The sequence below is a fragment of the Emys orbicularis genome, chromosome 20, assembly GCF_028017835.1.
Source record: "Emys orbicularis isolate rEmyOrb1 chromosome 20, rEmyOrb1.hap1, whole genome shotgun sequence".
NCBI lineage: Eukaryota > Metazoa > Chordata > Testudines > Emydidae > Emys > Emys orbicularis.
Genome location: NC_088702.1, coordinates 14,444,175 through 14,461,340, shown reverse-complemented (window position 1 = coordinate 14,461,340; position 17,166 = coordinate 14,444,175). Strand labels below are relative to the sequence as shown.

The following is a 17,166-nucleotide window of genomic DNA, read 5'->3' as shown; positions in this document are numbered from 1 at the left end:
AAATTTTCATTGTTGCTCAATCTGCATTTTTTGGTGCCAAAAATTTCAAGCAAAAAGCTTCACCCAGTTGTAGAAGATAAAAGCGGCCACACTGCATCAGACCAATGGACCATCACAGCCCAGTAGCCTGCCTCTGATGGGCCAATGCACCAGAGGGAATGAAAAGAATGGGGCATTTTTGAGTGATCCATCTCCTGTTGTCCAGTCCCAGGTTCTGGCAGTTGGAGGCTTAAGGCTTGTGTTCCTGGCTATCCACCGTGAACTTCTCTAGTTCTTTTTGAACCCAGTTATACTTTTGGCCTTCACGAGACTAGAATAGACTCTACCCGTACGGAGGGGACCCTTTGCTGAGCACTTCAAAATACTTGGACCATCTGCAGCTCCTGCTACAGCTGCTCTATCTATTCCTGGAGGGCTTGGGCTAGCATACCGCCCCATGCAGAAGGTTGATTGCTCCACCAGTAAGACGTAGAGCCAAGTTTTCCAGGAGTTCCAGGCAACCTGCAGCCCTGTCTACACCACCACCACCCAGAGAGAACCTCCGTCTCAAAGAGGCCTCCTTTCCCCCCAGAGATGAGCTGCCCCATAGCAGCATCACCATCCTCTGCTAGGGTAAGAGATGGGGGCTAGTAGGGTGACGTGTTGGCAAAGGGGAAGAATGGGGTTCTAGGAGGGAAGGGTTGGTGATTGGAGATGGAAGAATTGTATGATCTAGTGCATCAGAGCTGGACTGGGACCAGGAGCCCCTAGGTTCTATCCCCAGCTCTCCCACAAGCCTGCTGGGTGAGCTAAGGCAAGTCTCTGTGCCTCCGTTTCCCTATCTGTAAAAGAGGGTAACTCTGACATGCTTTGAGATCCACCAATAAAAAGTGCCACAGCAGAGCTTAGGGTTACTAGGAGTACTGGACTGATGGGTTCTGAGAGGGAGAACATGCAACTGCAAAAGACATCAGTTGTCTTTAGTGGGGAGAGTAATTTTTCTTTTTTCCTGTCGCTAAAGGGGAAGGTGTCTTTGTATTTTTCCCCGTGGAAAAATGATGAAAAAATGAAAATGTTGGGGTCTTGGCAAACAGAAAATCAACAACAAATTATGGTTGGGTGAAAAAATTTTCCCGGAAAACTGAATGAACTTTCTGCTTGTTGTCCATCGAACGTGTTTGGAGTTTTTTGGTCAAAAAAAAAAAAAAACCAAAGCCCCCAAACTGAAATATTTCAATTTTGAAATGTTGTTGCAGTACCTTATGGATGCTGTAGTTCAGGTTTCTCATACCCATTCTCTTCTATAGGCCAGGCTCCCTGGCAGGAATATATCTCCTATGATGCACCAGTCTTTCCTCTTGGTGAAGGGAGAGGGTCTATCATGGCAGTCGCCTGGCTGTGCTGTATCATGGGAGATGTACTCCAGCAAAAGAGCCCAGCCTATACATAAGAATGGTGACATGAGGCACCTGAACCACAACTCCCATCAAAAAGAACAGGAGTACTTGTGGCACCTTAGAGACTAACAAATTTATTTGGGCATAAGCTTTCGTGGGCTACAGCCCACTTCTTCGGATGCATAGAATGGAACATATAGTGAGGAGATGTGTGTGTATATATACACATACAGAGAGCATGAAAAGGTGGGAGTTGTCTTACCAATTCTGAGAGGCCAATTAAGTAAGAGGAAAAAAAACTTTTGAAGTGATAATCAAGATAGCCCAGTACAGACAGTTTGATAAGAAGTGTGAGAATACTTACAAGGGGGGAGAGATTCAATGTTTGTAATGGCTCAGCCATTCCCAGTCCCTATTCAAGCCTAAGTTGATTGTATCTAGTTTGCATATCAATTCCAGCTCAGCAGTTTCTCGCTGGAGTCTGTTTCTGTTGCAAAATTGCCACCTTTAAGTCTGTTACTGAGCGACCAGAGAGGTTGAAGTGTTCTCCTACTGGTTTTTGAATGTTATGATTCCTGATGTCAGATTTGTGTCCATTAATTCTTTTGCGTAGAGACTGTCCGGTTTGGCCAATGTACATGGCAGAGGGGCATTGCTCCCATCAGGCACTATAGCACCAATTCAAAATCTAAATATTTTGGTTTTCCAGTATTCAGTTTTCAATTAATCTCTTTGTCATAGGAAACGGACACTTTTAGAGAGTGAGTGTGTGTGTGAGGAAATAGTTTCAACGCAACCCCAATTTTTCAAATCAGTTTTGGTAGAAATTTTTCAACCTATTCTAATTTTTACACAAGGCTCATCCCATCCCCACACGGTGGCCTTGTAATTAAAACACTGCATTCGGATGTGGGAGATCTCGCTTCAGTCCCCGGCTGGGAAACAGGCTTCCTAGGTTCTCAAATGCTACAGCAGTGTCTCCGCTCCTGTTCTGGGCCATGTTGTAAATCACAATTTCTGGGTCTCTTGTTTCCCCACGTGTGAAACAGGCATGATCATCCTTCTCTTTGTCTAGTTGGAGACACTGGGGCAGGGAGCTCTCTTGCTATGTGGCAGGAGATCTGTGTTGGTGGCAGCGGGAGGCACCTGCAACTCATGCAATCGCAGGAGGTGCCTGACCTGGTGACAAAGGGAAAGAATCCCAGAGGGATGGGGGGCAACACTGCCAGGGATCCCGGAAGTGAGCTCTGCAGTGGGCACCACTACCAGAGTACCGATAACTAGAGCTGAGATATGGCGGGAAGCCATGTTGGCTAAATGGCTTGAGAGAGAGGTTGGGAACGAGTTGGGTGTGGGTCTGAAAATCAATGGGATTTGGGCATCCTCTGGAGACGAAGAATGGGGTGTTGAGGTTGCCAAAATAGGCTGTCTGCAGAGCCACTCACCACCCGGAGAAGTCTCTGGCCTTCCAGGCAGCAACAACCTCCATGAGGTTCCCTGTGACCTGCCCGCTGGGCAGCCGCAGGTCATCGGAGATGTCGCCGTTGAAGTTCCCACAGGGTGCGCAGAGCTTGTTAGCTAGGCTCTCGCCGACTCTCAACGTCACCTCCCCACTGGGGCTGAACAGAACCTGCAGTCCCGAGGCCTGGACCACGGCCACACCGCCCTGAGACTCGCTCACAGACACGTTGGAGATCTTCGCCGGGAGCGGCACCGTACGCCCGTTCACCTGGAACACACAGACTGGGAGGTCAAGAAGACATGGGGATGAGTGAGATGGAGCGACAACATCGCAGGGCAGCGGGGCCTGGAGTCCGTGGGCCACGTTGCAGGGCAGCGGGATCAGCTGGTTCCATCAGAAAGTGGAATTCCTCTCCCCTCCCATTTGGAAAATGACCGGTTTGGGCATAGAAACAATTTGATAAATCGGCGAAAAACGTCAAGAAAAACTTGGCCCATTTCCAAAATGGGCAGCACAAAAATTGCTTCCTGTGGATGTTCGATATTCCCACGATTTTAATTTCCAGCAGCTCTGTCTGCAATAACTGTAAAAAGCCGTTATGTCTACGCACAACAGGAGGGGCAATGGACGTCTTGGGTCTGTGCAGAGTCGGCTCTAGTAGGTTAGAGGAGTGGGGTGGGGAGCGTTTGAGAGCCAGGACTTCTGGGTTCTGTTCCCCGCTCTGGGAGGGGAGTGGTGGGGTCTAGTGGGATAGAGCAGCACGGGGGGAGGGGCTGGGAGCGAGGACTCCTGGATTTTATTATTTAGTTAGAGCATGGCTCTAATAGAAGGAAGCTCTCCCCTGTGTCTCAGCCAGTTCTGACCCGGTCCCCTCTTACCCACGTCTCCTTGTTCCTCTTGACAACGACAAAAGCCTCCTGGAAGAAGATGTAGACGGCTGCACCAGCCACCACTCCACCGTTGCTGCACTGCTGAACCTCTACCACCACCCTAAACCAGGAGGGGGCGCTGCTGTTGCAGAGTGAAGCCACCTCATAGGCCCCACTGTTGAGGATCTTCCCCGAGGCACTGTCGAAGGAGGTGAGCCCGCCTCCGGTGAGCAGTGTGCACCGGCCTTCCCGCTTCACGCAGCCACGCACCCCGTCCTGGAGTGTGCAGGCCTCTCCGGCAGGGCAGCTGTGTGGCTCGCAGACGAGCCCGCCTGAGGCCTGGCAGGTGCACTTCTCAGAGCAAGCACTGGAGACGACGCTTTCCCCGGCCTGCAGGGAAATTCCCAAACAACTTTGTTAAATTTTCACTGGCGAGAGTGTCAAGTCTCCATATCAACGGCAGGAAGCAGCCATATCTCCCTCCCCAACACCCCTGATGCAGGCAGCGGATGGGGACTCTGCTAAGAACAGATGCAGAAGCACTGATAATTTGATGTCACTGAATCTGCATTTTTCTCCGGTGGGGGGCAAAAGGTCTTGGGCAAAAATTCACCCAGCTCTAGTTGCAAGACTACCAGTGCTCCACAGATTTCCAGATACAAAGGACAAAATTCAGCCAGGCCGTATGGATTGCAACCCTCTGATGTTGAAAGAAGCTGTCAATTCATTAGTTCAGAGCTAGAAATAGCCAGATGCAATTAGTTCTATAGTAGGAATTTCAGAGTTCTGTGTGCATTTCCCAGTTCCTGCCCCTAGCAGCCATTGGTCCCCGGCTGGCAGCTACAAGGAACCAGCTTTGAAGGTCTGTACAAGCCAAGCAGTGACTTGTGGGCGGAGCTTATTCTGTGGGTGGAGCTTAGGGAAGTACTGCACCCTCTTTGTTTTTCCAGTTGGACCCCTTGTGTCCTCAACTCAGCTCCTCTCCCTCTTCCTCCCGCTTCAGTCCTGTGCTAACCCTGCAGGTCAGCAGGTAGCAACGGCAGCAGCCGGCCTGAGAAACTTCACACCCTGATAACCCAGCACCCACCTTGATGTAGCGTCCGTCGCGCACACAGCCGCACCTAGCCATGGCCACGCACCCCTCCCCATCGGCCGCGTAGCCCACGTCGCACTGGCAGCCTTCAAAGCACTTCATGGTGCATTGGGCAGGGGTGGACAAGCCAGCACAGGTGAAATCACAGGATCTAGTGCACAGCTCGTAGTGGCTGTTGGCTGGGCAGGCCAGGGCTGGAGAGAGAAACAGATGTGAGAGAGAGGAATAAAACAGAGTAAATGCCCAAGCAACACTGCAGCAAACCCATGTGTTTTAGATCCATCACACGCACCCACCCACCCACACACAGGGGAGTGGGTCTGGTACAGCAAAGCCAGGTGAATAAGGGTATGTCTACGCTACACACTTAAGCCGACCCATGTAATTACTGCAGTGGCTGATGTCCACACTACCCTCCTTCTGTCAGTGATGCGCGTCCTCACCAGGAGCACTTCCACCGGCTGAAGAGGGCCAGTGAGGGGGGCTGAGAGCCAAGGCTGTCAGCTCCCTGCAGCTCCCCGCTGGGCGCAGGGGCCAGCCGCCTGGGCTTCTTGGCTCCCTGCTGGGATTAGGGAGACAGCCACTCGGGCTTCTCGCCTCCCTGAGCAGGGAGCTGGGCAGGCACAGCCTGGCTCAGAGCAGGGAGCCAGGGGCAGGGAGGCGCTAACTGCCCAGCTTTCTGCATGGAGCCGTTTAAACTGAAGACAGCCAACAGCCGTGGTAAGGAGCACAGTGTGTACACAGACACTGCCTTGCCCTAACTACACTGACAAAAGCCCGCCGCCGCTAATGGAGGTGGAGTTATGATGTCAGTGTATTAAGGCACTTACACCTGTGGGACAAGGCTGTAGTGTGTACACTGACCTAGCGAGGTCGCCTATGCTGCTACAGCTGGTACAAACAGGCAACTTGTGGTTATCTGTCGGCACTTTAGCTTATAACAGCACTCTTGACATCTTGACACAGACGGTCACAAGACACCTTTTGGTTAGTTGCTTGTATCAAATCTTTAGGCCTTGAACCTTAGCTAGTTTGGCGATGCTACTGTTACAGGGTCCTGTAGGCTTTTCCATTACTGCCTTCAGCCACACTTGCATCTTATTTAGCGTCTGCCCATATACCTATAGCAACATGGGTCAATAGCAGTGCAGATGTTCCCACCAGGGCTCTGAGACCCACCCCCCGAATCCTATTCACAGCCTGAGCTCTGGTTTTTTGGCTGGGTCAGTTGGTTGGTTGTGTTGCCATGGAAATGCACCTTTTAAGACACCAGTGTTCTGGGTTCAATTCCCAGCTCCACCAGGGACTCCTTGGCCTGAGCAAGTCAAGTTATTTTTCTGGATGTTTCCTAGTTTGTTTGGGTTTTTAAAGACCAAGCTGCTGATAATAAGCAGGTTTTGGGGGGATGGGGCAGTGGGAGGGTGGAGAGAGGGTTGGGATCAGGAGATCTGGGGTCCCAGGGAGTGGGGATGATGGGGGCGGGGGCAGACAGAGGAGGGAAGAGGTCGGGGAAGTTATCTCAGCCCAGGGCTGTAGGTTGCTCTATAAACTTACGGCAGAAGGAGGCCGTTCTCCAGGCTCTGATCTTGGCCCCAGCTGCCTGGCACGCGGCCGCGTAGGCCTGGAGGCTCTGGCACAGGGTCTCTCCCGCCCCATTGGTGGCACACATGTCATAGAGACAATGGTTGAAGTACTCAGCAGGGCTGACCAGCAAGTGACAGTCTCTGAAGGGACCTACGGCGGCTCTGATCAGCCCACAGGAGCTCTCGACCTGGTACGGCGCCGTCTTCGCTGCATCGCAGACGGGGCATCTTTCCCCACAGCCATCGGCGCACGTGGCACCATCAATGGGCACCTTCCAAGAGGCCCCGAACTCATCTGCGTTCCGGGCGCTCTTCCCACTGGGCAGCAGGAAGTCGTCGTTCTTGTCGCCATTGAAGTTGCTGCACAAGCCGCACACGTGTCCCTTGTAGGAGCTGGGGACGGACACCAAGGCGTAGTAGGAAGCATCGTAAAGGACTTTGAGGCCAAAATCGGTCTGGACAACGACATTCTTCCCCTCCTGGTTCACATGGATTCTCCCGCTGTCTAGGGCCAGCGGCAGAGCATAGAGCTCCCCGTTCACCTGTGCCAAGGAAAGGGACGTTCGCCCATCACTGCATTAGATCCCACAAAGACTGACCTGAGCTTTGTCATGTAGCTTCCATAGGCTGATCTAGTGGGGCTTCCTGGGACTCTCCTCTAGCTAGTCCTCCAGGACACAAATCACCAAGGCCTCTCTCATCGCCGTCGATTTCTTTATTTATCTCGTCAGCTTAATGCAGGATCTTCATTTAAATGCAGTTGGGAGAGGTTGGGTGGATTTTGGGGAGAGGCTGCCCCAATGTTCGTGAAGACGTAACCCATACTACCACCATTTTTTGCCCCACTCTTGGGACTAAACTACATCTAGACTCGGCGTGGAAGACCACCGGCATTTCTGAGTTAGTAGAACTGCTCTGAAAATGGGCTTTTTCCCACCCCGGCCCCAAGGAAAATTTCAACTTTTTTCAGCAAAACACCAAATTATTTCTGACATGGTGCCGCAGGGCAGTTTGTTATACAGTCGGGGAAAATGAGACACATAAAGGGGAAGGGACCGGCCCACGGTCAACCAGCAGAGCAGCTGGGAATAGAGCCCAGGTGCCCTTGCTCTATTCTAGGTCCTTATCTGGCCTGCATTAATTTGGTATCTGAGCAGCCCTTTAGCATATTTATTGGGACAATCTGCCTGGGAAGCAAGGCAGTGCCAATATCCCCATTGTACAACTGGGGAAACTGAGGCACAGATGGACAAAGAATCTGTCTTCATTGCACAGCTAACCCGAGTGATTGGTACTCGATTCTGAGCTTAGCCGAGCCTGGGTGTGTCCCTCCCCACTGCACAGCCCTCCCCACATTCCCATGCCCTTGCCCTCACTGGGCTCGCCCTTGTCTGCCTGGGGGCATAGCTTGAGGGATGAGACACTCTGGGATCCTTTCCCAGTCAACTGTGAGAGAACTTGCCTGTCCTTAGGCAGGGATTGTGGGAAGGCACTGGAGGACCATCCACACTTGAATGACTGAGCCTGCATCAGCTTCCAGCCCACGCTGATATTCTAACCCACCAGGAGCTAGGTCAGCTAGCCAGGGTTTAAAGCCCCAGCTCAGAGGTTTTTCCATGTGGACTTTAGAAAGGTTTGGGCTAACACACAGGTTACATGTATAGGGACTTGCTCAAGGTCACACAGCAAGCCTCTGACGGAGCAGGGACTGGCACCCAAATCTCCAAGCACCCTCACCACAGGGGCCATCCCTCCCTTCCACTCCAGCCTCTAAGCTATGCTACCTCTGGACGTCAGGGCACCCAGGTCAGGCTGAGGAACAACCAGCAAACATGGAGTTGGCCAGCAACGGGGCTCAAAGCACACGGGGACCTTACCACGACTGTCCATTTCCTCCCCCTCTCCACGGTGATGGTGTAGCCTTGGACAGAGACTACCAGCGACCTCATCCGAGCCACGCGACCATCGCCAGAGCTCTCCTTCTCCACCATCAAAGAGAAGTTCGCCAGTCGGGGGACACTGCTGCAGAGCTCGGCTAAGGTGTAAGAGCAGGAGCCCTGGAAGTCAAAGGCCCGTCCATCGAAGGTCAGGTAGTGGGAATCGCCAGACACTACACATTTGCCACAGCCCGTGGCGTGGCAGCCTAGGATTCCATTCTCCACCCCGCACTGCTCATTGGCTCCGCAAGAAGCCTCCTGGCACTTGACGACCCCGTTGTCTTTGCACCGGCACCGTTCCTGGCAGGAGGCACTGGGGTAGAACTCCTCTTCCTTCCTGTAGTACCTGCCCTGGTGCACACAGCCGCACTGCGCAACGGGGACGCACCGGTCTCCGCTCAGGAGGAACCCGGCGTCACAGAAACACCCTTCAGCACAGGGAGCGTCACAGCCGTCCGGCGCCGAGAGCCCGTGGCAGGTGGCAGGGCAGCCGCTCCCACAGAGCTCGTAGTGGGAGTTAAGGGGGCAGGTGGGGCCTGCAGGAGAAGATCAGAGGGAACGTGCAGATGTGGGTGAGATAAAAGGCCCATTAAGGTACAGTGGACAGAACTGGGGTGGGTGTGAAACTGGGAGTCAGGACTCTAGTGGTTAGAGCGGGGAGGGCTGGGAGCCAGGACTTCTGGGTTCTATCCCCAGCTCGGGGAGGGGAGTGGTGTCTAGTGGTTAGAGCGGGGAGGGCTGGGAGCCAGGACTTCTGGGTTCTATACCCAGCTCTGGGAGCGGAATGGTGTCTAGTGGTTAGAGCAGGGGGGTCTGGGAGCCAGGACTCCTGTGCTCTATCCCTGGCCCGGCTGCGTGAGCCTCAGGCCAATCTCCATTAGATAGCAATAAGCCACAAATGTGAGTGGCATGTGGGTGAGAAATTCTGAGACACACCCACCGCGTCCCCAGCAGCAGGGGCTGGTGCGCATGCGCCCGTCCCTAAAGCAGAGCCCCAAAGGCAACACTCACTGCAGAATGAGGCCGTTCTCCAAGGCCCTATCTGGATGCCCCCAGCCTGGCAGGCTGTCGTGTAGGCGCCGATCGCGTCGCACAGAGCCGAGTGATGCCCCTTGTACTGGCAGGTGTCGGAGAGACAATCATTGAGGAAGGGGGCTGGGTCGATGGCCCCATGGCACTGTCTGAATGGCCCGTCCCCTCTGGTGATGATCCCGCAGTACTGGTCTCCCTTGTAGGGTTGTCTCTGAGCCTCACTGCAGACTAGGCAGTCCCCGGTGCAGCTGTCCGAGCACCCTGGGACCTCCCTCACCTTCCAGCTCTCTGCGAACTGGACGGCATTGGCAGCCCGGCTCCCGTCCCTCATGATCAGATCTTGGCCGGGGCTCTGGTTGCCGTTGCCACACAGACCGCAGAGGGCGTTGGTGTAGGTGTTGGGCACGGTGACCCTGACCAGGCCGCTCCCGTCGAAGGTCACCCTCAGGTCGAAGGCGGTCTTGATGAGGACTTGGGCTCCGCTGACGTAGGCCTGGAGCGTCTCCTCCTGGTAGAAAGGCAGGTCCACAAAGACTCCATCCACCTGGAACAGACATGGCAGAGCCTGGGCTTAATTTTGAATGAACACCGCAAGGAGGGGGCAGGGGACAGGGACCCAGGACTCCAGAGTTCTATCCTGTGATGAAGTTGAGGATTTTTGTTGTGTTTTACATGAATAGTGTGTGTGTGTGCCTCAGTTTCTCTGTGTTGCCTGTTTAACAAGGTGGTGGGAGAGGGTTTGTTGTTGCAGAGGACCAGGGGAGATCTCTCAGCTGGAACCCCCAGACAATGGCCTGGAGATGGGGAACCCTAACAACTGGTGACCTGGTGACTAAGAGGCCCATCCCAGCTTGGCAGTCAGCTGGTTCTGGCCAGTGGGAGGACAAAGGACTGAGGAGAGAGGGCCCCGGTGACCCGACCAGCCAGTTCCAGCCAGAGGGGAACAAAGGACGGAAGAGAGAGTGGGACCCAGCAACCTGTCTACCTGGGACAAAGGACAGGGGAGGAGCTGTTGGGGGAGGGGATATAGGATGCCCAGCTGGAAGGAGGGGGCTGCTGGACTGGAGAGAGAGGGAGCAGGCAGAGCCCACCTGGATGCAGGGGAGACTTAGATGTATTGTGCTGAGGGAGGCCAGGCCTGAGGGCCCTGAGAGTTTCCTGTGCTGGGTTCAGATGCTCAATAAACCCTCCTGTTTTACACTGGCTGAGAGTCGATCCGGTCTAGAGAACAGGGTGGCATTATTCCCTCTGGGTGTGGAGGCCCTGGGGGTCCAGAGCGAGTGGACTCCCGGAGGAGGCCCACAGCGAGAGACGTGCTGAGGGCTCAGAGAGGTGCGGTTCCAGGAGGAGGAGGGGCCTACAGCTTGACCCCCGAGAAGGGCTGTCGCACTGAAGGGGGTTGCCCCCAGGTATCGTATGGAGCTGAGAGTGAGCACGAGTCCTGTGAGTCCATGACACATCCACAGCTCTGGGTGGGAGTGGTGTCTAGTTGTTAGGGCTGGGAGCCAGAACTCCTGGGTTCTATCCACAGCTCTGGGTGGGAGTGGTGTCTAGTGGTTAGGGCTGGGAGCCAGAACTCCTGGGCTCTATTCCCAGCTCTTCCACTGACTGTCTATGTAATTTTGGGCAAGTCTTTGTCCTGCTGTATGCCTCAGTTTCCCTGTTAATTAAACAGGAATGGTACGTATTCTTTCTACAGAGCCTGGAGACCTGTGCCTGAAAATCACCAAGGAACGGCTGAGTAGAATCCATGACCATTGTAACAGTAATCTCCTCCCCGTTCCCTGCACCACAGCTCTGGGCTGGGCAGCTGGGCTGAGCACTGACCTCGAGGGGAGAGCACCCCCTACTGAGCCCCCACCCCCATTATGTAGCTGTGGATCATACACACAACATGGCACTGAAATTTTCCAACATACCAGCTACCTGCTTAACTATGGGCTCCTTGGTTTACACAGACACCAGAGCTCACATCCTCTGTGGATTTCCACCAGCTGGGATCTGGCCCCATTGACCCCAATAGAGCTATGGCTGATTGACCCCCGCTGGGATCTGGTCCCATTGACTCCAATGGAGCTACGTCCAGTAGACCCCAGCTGGGATCCGGCCCCATTGACTCCACTTCAGTGATGGCCCATTCCCACCCACTGGGGATCTGGCCCCAAGAGCCCCGCTCTTCAGAGGGCCATGGTTGCGTCCCTACCTGGATCCTGCGAGGGTGCTGCTGGCTGACAGCAATGGTTCTGCCGTACACCTCCACGGTCACCACCTTGGCAAAGGACAAGGCCCTGCTGCCACGGTTGTTCCAGATTGTGATGTTGAACGGGGTGAGTGTGGGGTCCTTGGAGCAGAGCCCAGCCAGCTGGTAGATGCACGTGCCCTGGAAGTCATATCTTCGCCCAGTGAAGGTGGTGTAGTGGTGGTCCCCGGAGACCGTGCACGTGGAGTAGCTGATTGCGTGGCAGCCACGGACCCCGTTGATCACGGCGCATCTCTCACTGGCCTTGCAGCTGGTCTCCTGGCAAACCACCATGCCCAGGCTGGGGTCACACCTGCACCGAGAGCGGCAGTTCTCATCGGCCCAGAACTCCTCGTTGGGTTGGTAGTAGCGGCCATTGTAGTCGCATCCGCAGCTCCCCACGGGGACACACTGGCCAGCGCTGAGGACATAACCATCGTCACACTGGCAGGTCTCCACGCAGGGCTCCCGGCAGGAGGAGGGGGCAGTTCGGTCAGAGCAGCTGGCCGGGCAGGCGTTCCCACAGGCCTCATAGTGGCTGTTCTCAGGGCAGGGCAGGGCTGGGATCAGAGTTGGGCGAGAATTAACAACAGCCAAACTGACCAAACAGCTATCCTGATGCATAAGACCGTGGTCCAGCCAATTCTGTATCCCACTTCCCTTTGAGGATGCTACACACTCGAGCATCACACCCACAGCAGCTAGCTGCAGACTGGAGTAAAATCCCTTCCTGACCCTGCAGTCAGTCATACCCTGAAACCTGAGAGCTGATTGAAAAATGAGGGTTTTCCCCCCCATGGAAAATGTCAATTTTGGGTGAAAATTTCAGCTGACAACAAAGAAAGAGAAATCTAAAAAGTTCTATTCAGAAATGCTGTCCTAGTGCCTCCGGGAGACCATAGTTCAGGTGCCTCATTCTCCTCTGTAAACCAAGCTTTGTGTTGGACTGCATCACCCATGATGCACCAGGCTCTCCCCTTTTGGAAAGGGGAAGCAGTGCATCATGGGAGTCAATAGCCCTGGTGCATCATGGGAGATGTAGAGCTGAGGATAGAACCCAGGAATCCAGACTCCCAGCCCACCCTGCTCTGACCCACTAGACCCCACTCCCTTCCCAGAGCTGGGGATAGAACCCAGGAGTCCTGGCGCCTAGCCCCCCCACCCCCCAGCTCTAACCCTCTCCCCACTGGCCCCACACTCACTGCAGCCGGATTGCGTCCTCCAATCACGGACCACGACCCCCTCCTTGCGGCAGCTGGCGGCATAGGCACCCAGCGCCTGGCACAGCATGCTCTTGGCACCCCCGTTGAGGCAGACGTCGTAGATGCAGCTGTCGAAGAAGTTGTCCGGGCTGAGCTTGTGGTGGCATTCGCGGTAGGGGCCATCCACCTTGGCAATCAGCCCGCAGGCCTCGTCCCGGTGGTAGCGCTGCCGCTGCTCCTCCTCGCAGGTGGGGCATTTCCCCTGGCAGACGTGCCAGCAGAACGGGTCGCGGTCCCTCACCTTCCAGCTGGCGGCCCACTCCACCACCGTGCTGAGCCGGGCGCCGGCCGGCGTCGCCATGTCGTCTGCTGGGTCCTGGTTGTAATTCCCACACAAGCCGCAGGTGGCGCCATAGTAGCTGCTGGGCAGGGTCACCTGCAGCAGCCAGTTCCAGTCAAAGGAGACCTCCAGGCCGAAGGCCGTCTGCAGCACGGCGCTCAGGCCGCTCTGGAAAAGCCGCAGCTTGCCGTCGGCCAGGGTCAGCGGCAGGCTGGTGACGACGTCATTCAGCTGCAAAGGGGAAGGGTGGGGGCATTAGGGTCGCGGCCATCCACACCTGGGACAGGAAAGGGCGTGCATGACAATGCAGCGGTGGGGCGCAGCACGTTAGGGTACGGGTGCTCCGGAAGATGCTCTATACAATATAGATTGGCATTGTGTGTTGTGGTGTGTTGTGTTAGGAGTACAGGTGTATTGGAAGATGCCATACACAATACATGGTGGCCTTGTGTGCTGGGGGTACGGGTGCTACAGAGGATGCAATACACAGTCGAGTGGTAGTGTGGTGTGTTGGGGATGACAGGGTATTGGAAGACTGGGGAGGTCTAGGTTGGATATTAGGAAACACTATTTCACTAGGAGGGTGGTGAAGCACTGGAATGGGTTCCCTAGGGAGGTGGTGGGATCTCCATCCTTAGAGGTTTTTAAGGCCCGGCTTGACAAGGCCCTGGCTGGGATGATTTAGTTGGGGTTGGTCCTGCTTTGAGCAGGGGGTTGGACTAGATGACCTCCTGAGGTCTCTTCCAACCCTAATCTTCTGTGATTCTATGCCATACACAATACAGTGGCAGCCTTGTGTGCTGGGGTTACGGGTGCTACGGAGGATGCAATACACAGTACAGTGGTAGCGTTGTGTGTTGGGGGTGACGGTGTATTGGAAGATGCCATACACAATACAGTGGCGGCCTTGTGTGCTGGGGGTACAGATGCTATGGAGGAGGCTATAAGCAATATATTAATAGTGTTGTGATGGAAGTACAGGTGTATTGGAAGATGCTATATAGCACACAGTGGCAGCATTGTGTGTTGTGTTGGGAGTACAGATGCTACAGAAGATGCTACACAATACAGTGGTGGTGTATTGTGTTGCAGGTACCAGTGCTACAGAAGATGCTATACACAATATAGCGGCAATGTTGTGGTGCTGTGTTGTGTTGAGGGTACCGGTCTATTGGAAGATACTATATACAATACCATTGCAGTACTGGGTGTTGTGGTGTGTTGGGGGTACCAGTGCTACAGAAAACGCTATATAGAATATTGTGTCAGTGTTGTCTGTTGTGGTATATTGTGTTGCAGGTGCTATGGAAGATACTATACACAATACAGTGGCAGCACTGTGTGTTGTGTTGGGGGTACAGGTGTATAAGAATATGTTGTGTTGCTGTGAAGTGTGTTGTGGTGGTGTGATGCTGTGTGTGCTGTCTGGTGCCACAGTTGCGCTGTGCAAAGGTGCGTTGTATTGCCATGAGGTTTTGTGTGTTGCAGTTGTGCTATGCTGTGTTGTGTTGGTGTGAAGCATGTTGTGTTGCAGTTGTGCTATGCTGTGTTGTGTTGGTGAGAAGCGTGGTGTGTTGCCCTTGGGCTGGCTGGAAGCCCGACCCGACCCGGGAGACTCACCCGGACTTTGCCGACTTCTTTCTTGTAGATGGAGATGTTGTACCCATAGACGTAGATGTTGGTCAGGCGCACGTAGGAGACAACCTGGTTACCCCCCCTGTTATCGTTCTTCTCGTCAATGGTGAAGGGCTCCAGGGTGGGGTCGGTCCCGCAGTACTTGGCCAGGGTGTAGGTGCAGGTACCCTGGAAGTTGAAGTTCAGCCCATCGAAGGTGTGATAGTGTGGGTCCCCCCAGCCCCAGCAGGTCGTCTTGTAGTCAGGGACACACGTTGCACGACCATTCTCGACCTTACATGTCTCCTTGGTCCGGCATCTCAGGGATTTGCAGGGGTCTGACGGGAGAGAGCCCAGCCGGGGCAGGACAGAGGGGTAAGAGCTGGTTGGGGAGCTGGCATGGGGTACGCTCAGAGTCGCCCCCATCAGCCTAAGGAGGTGTCCAGCCAAAATGTTCAGCAGAACTTAGCTCAGTAGAACAAAGCAGTCGGGGCTAGACTTTAAATAACTGCAAGGCAGTAGCAGAGCTGGGGAAAGAACCCAGGAGTCCTGGCCCCTAGCCTCCATTCCTGCTCTAACCCACTAGGCCCCATTCCCTGCCCAGAGCTGGGATACAACCCAGGAGTCCTGACTCCCAGCTCCCCACCCCAACCACTAGACCCAACTCCCCACCTAGAGCTGGGATAGACCCCAGGAGTCCTGACTCCCAGCCCTGCCCCCCGCTCTAACCCTTAGACCCCACTCTTAGCTGGTAGCATTGACAATCATCTATATACTCTGGCCCCGATAACCCCTCACAACATGTTTACATCAGCCACTGTCCTTTACCTTTGTTGATGCAGCCCATGACACCATCTTTGATCTCACAGGTTTCATCACTGGCACAGCTGTGGGACTCGCAGCTCAGCCCTCGGGCCGGGCTGCAGTTGCATCTTTGCTGACACTTGCTTGCCAGCACCGTCTCGTTGGGCTGTTTGGAAAAGGGGAAATAATCCCATGTCACAGAGCAGAAAAATCAAGTTTTCAGTTTCACTGGTGAGAACTTCTGTTGGAGGTAAACCAAAGCTAAGGATAGAATCCTGGCTGTCAGCCCCCCTGCTCTAGCCACTAGACCCTGCTCTCCTCCCAGAGCTGGGGATAGAACATAGGAGTCCTGGCTCCTAGCCCCCCTCCTCTAACCCACTCGACCCCCTTCCCCAAAGTTACCCCTTTTCTTTCCCAATTGTAAGAAACAACTCATGGTGTATTAAGCTGGAAAGAAGCAGAGATGTGGAGGCATGAAGTGAGGCCTGGATGATTAAGAAGGAACCATCCATTGCCTCCTTTAGACCTGGAGAATACATGGGTCACTCCCCTAAAATTGATGGCCAGAGAATTTAGGACATTCTGCTTCATCAACCTGTGGAACCCACTGCTGCAGGAGGTTAGAGAGAGGATGCTGCAGCGGGAGCTTGCTTAGATTTCTACTGGATCATCTCGTCTGATCTCCTGTAGAACACAGGCCAGGGAACTTCCCCCAGTTATTCCCGGGTTGAGCCCAATCACTCGTGTTTGGCTAAAGCATCTTCCACAAAGGCAACCAGACAGGGTTGGAAGACACCAAGGGACGGAGAATCCAGCACTTCCCTTGGGAGTTTGTCCCACTGGTTAATCACCCACACTGCTAAACAACTGTGCCTTATTTCCGATTTGAATTTGTCTGGCGACAAAAAGAAGAAAGAGCAAGTTACAGGAGGTTCCGGTCTCTTTCAGGGAACAGGCCAATCAGGGAGATGACCCCAGCACTGTGGGATAGTGTTGACCAATATATGTGGGTCTGGCATTTAAAAAATCACATTAATGATATGTATTATTCCCACCACGCACATTAATATGTGGGGGTCAGGATGGATAATCAGCTAAACATGAGCCGTGGCCAAAAGAGCTAATGTGATCCTGAGATGCATAAACAGAGGAGACTCAAGTAGGAGCAGAGAGATTATTTTGTCCTCTATATCTGGCCCTGGTGCAACCGATGATGGAATCCTGTGTCCAGTTTTGGTGACTGCAGATCAAGAAGAATGTTGATAAATTGGAGAGGAGACAGAGAGCAGCCAGGAGAATGATGAAAACATTAGAAAACATGGCTTCTAGTGATAGACTCAAGGAGCTCAGTTTCTTTACTTTAACAAAGAGAAGGTTAAGGAGTAACTTGATCCCAGTCTATAAGTATCTATCCAAGGAACAACTAGTTAATAATGGGCTCTTCGCTCTAGCAGAAAAAGATCTAACATGATTCAATGGCTGGAACTTGAAGCTAGACAAATTCCGACGGGAACGAAGGCGTCCATTTTTAATGGTGAGAGCAATTAACCACTGGAACTATTTCCCACGGGGTGAGGTCCATGACTGACAATCTTTAAATCACGACTGGATGGTT

At 53.8% G+C, this 17,166-nt stretch overlaps 1 protein-coding gene across 1 annotated transcript in view; it reads right to left on the bottom strand.

The window, feature by feature from the left end:
* The window catches only part of FCGBP (Fc gamma binding protein), a 213,687-nt gene that overhangs the window by 176,596 nt on the left and 19,925 nt on the right, over positions 1-17,166 (bottom strand). The window contains exons 10-18 of the mRNA XM_065420358.1: positions 15,576-15,717; positions 14,754-15,085; positions 12,794-13,364; positions 11,556-12,151; positions 9,332-9,896; positions 8,261-8,856; positions 6,355-6,925; positions 4,795-4,994; positions 3,966-4,097 (exon numbers count right to left, since the gene is read on the bottom strand). Coding sequence (XP_065276430.1) covers positions 3,966-4,097; positions 4,795-4,994; positions 6,355-6,925; positions 8,261-8,856; positions 9,332-9,896; positions 11,556-12,151; positions 12,794-13,364; positions 14,754-15,085; positions 15,576-15,717 — 3,705 coding nt within the window. The remainder of the gene's footprint in view (positions 1-3,965; positions 4,098-4,794; positions 4,995-6,354; positions 6,926-8,260; positions 8,857-9,331; positions 9,897-11,555; positions 12,152-12,793; positions 13,365-14,753; positions 15,086-15,575; positions 15,718-17,166) is intronic.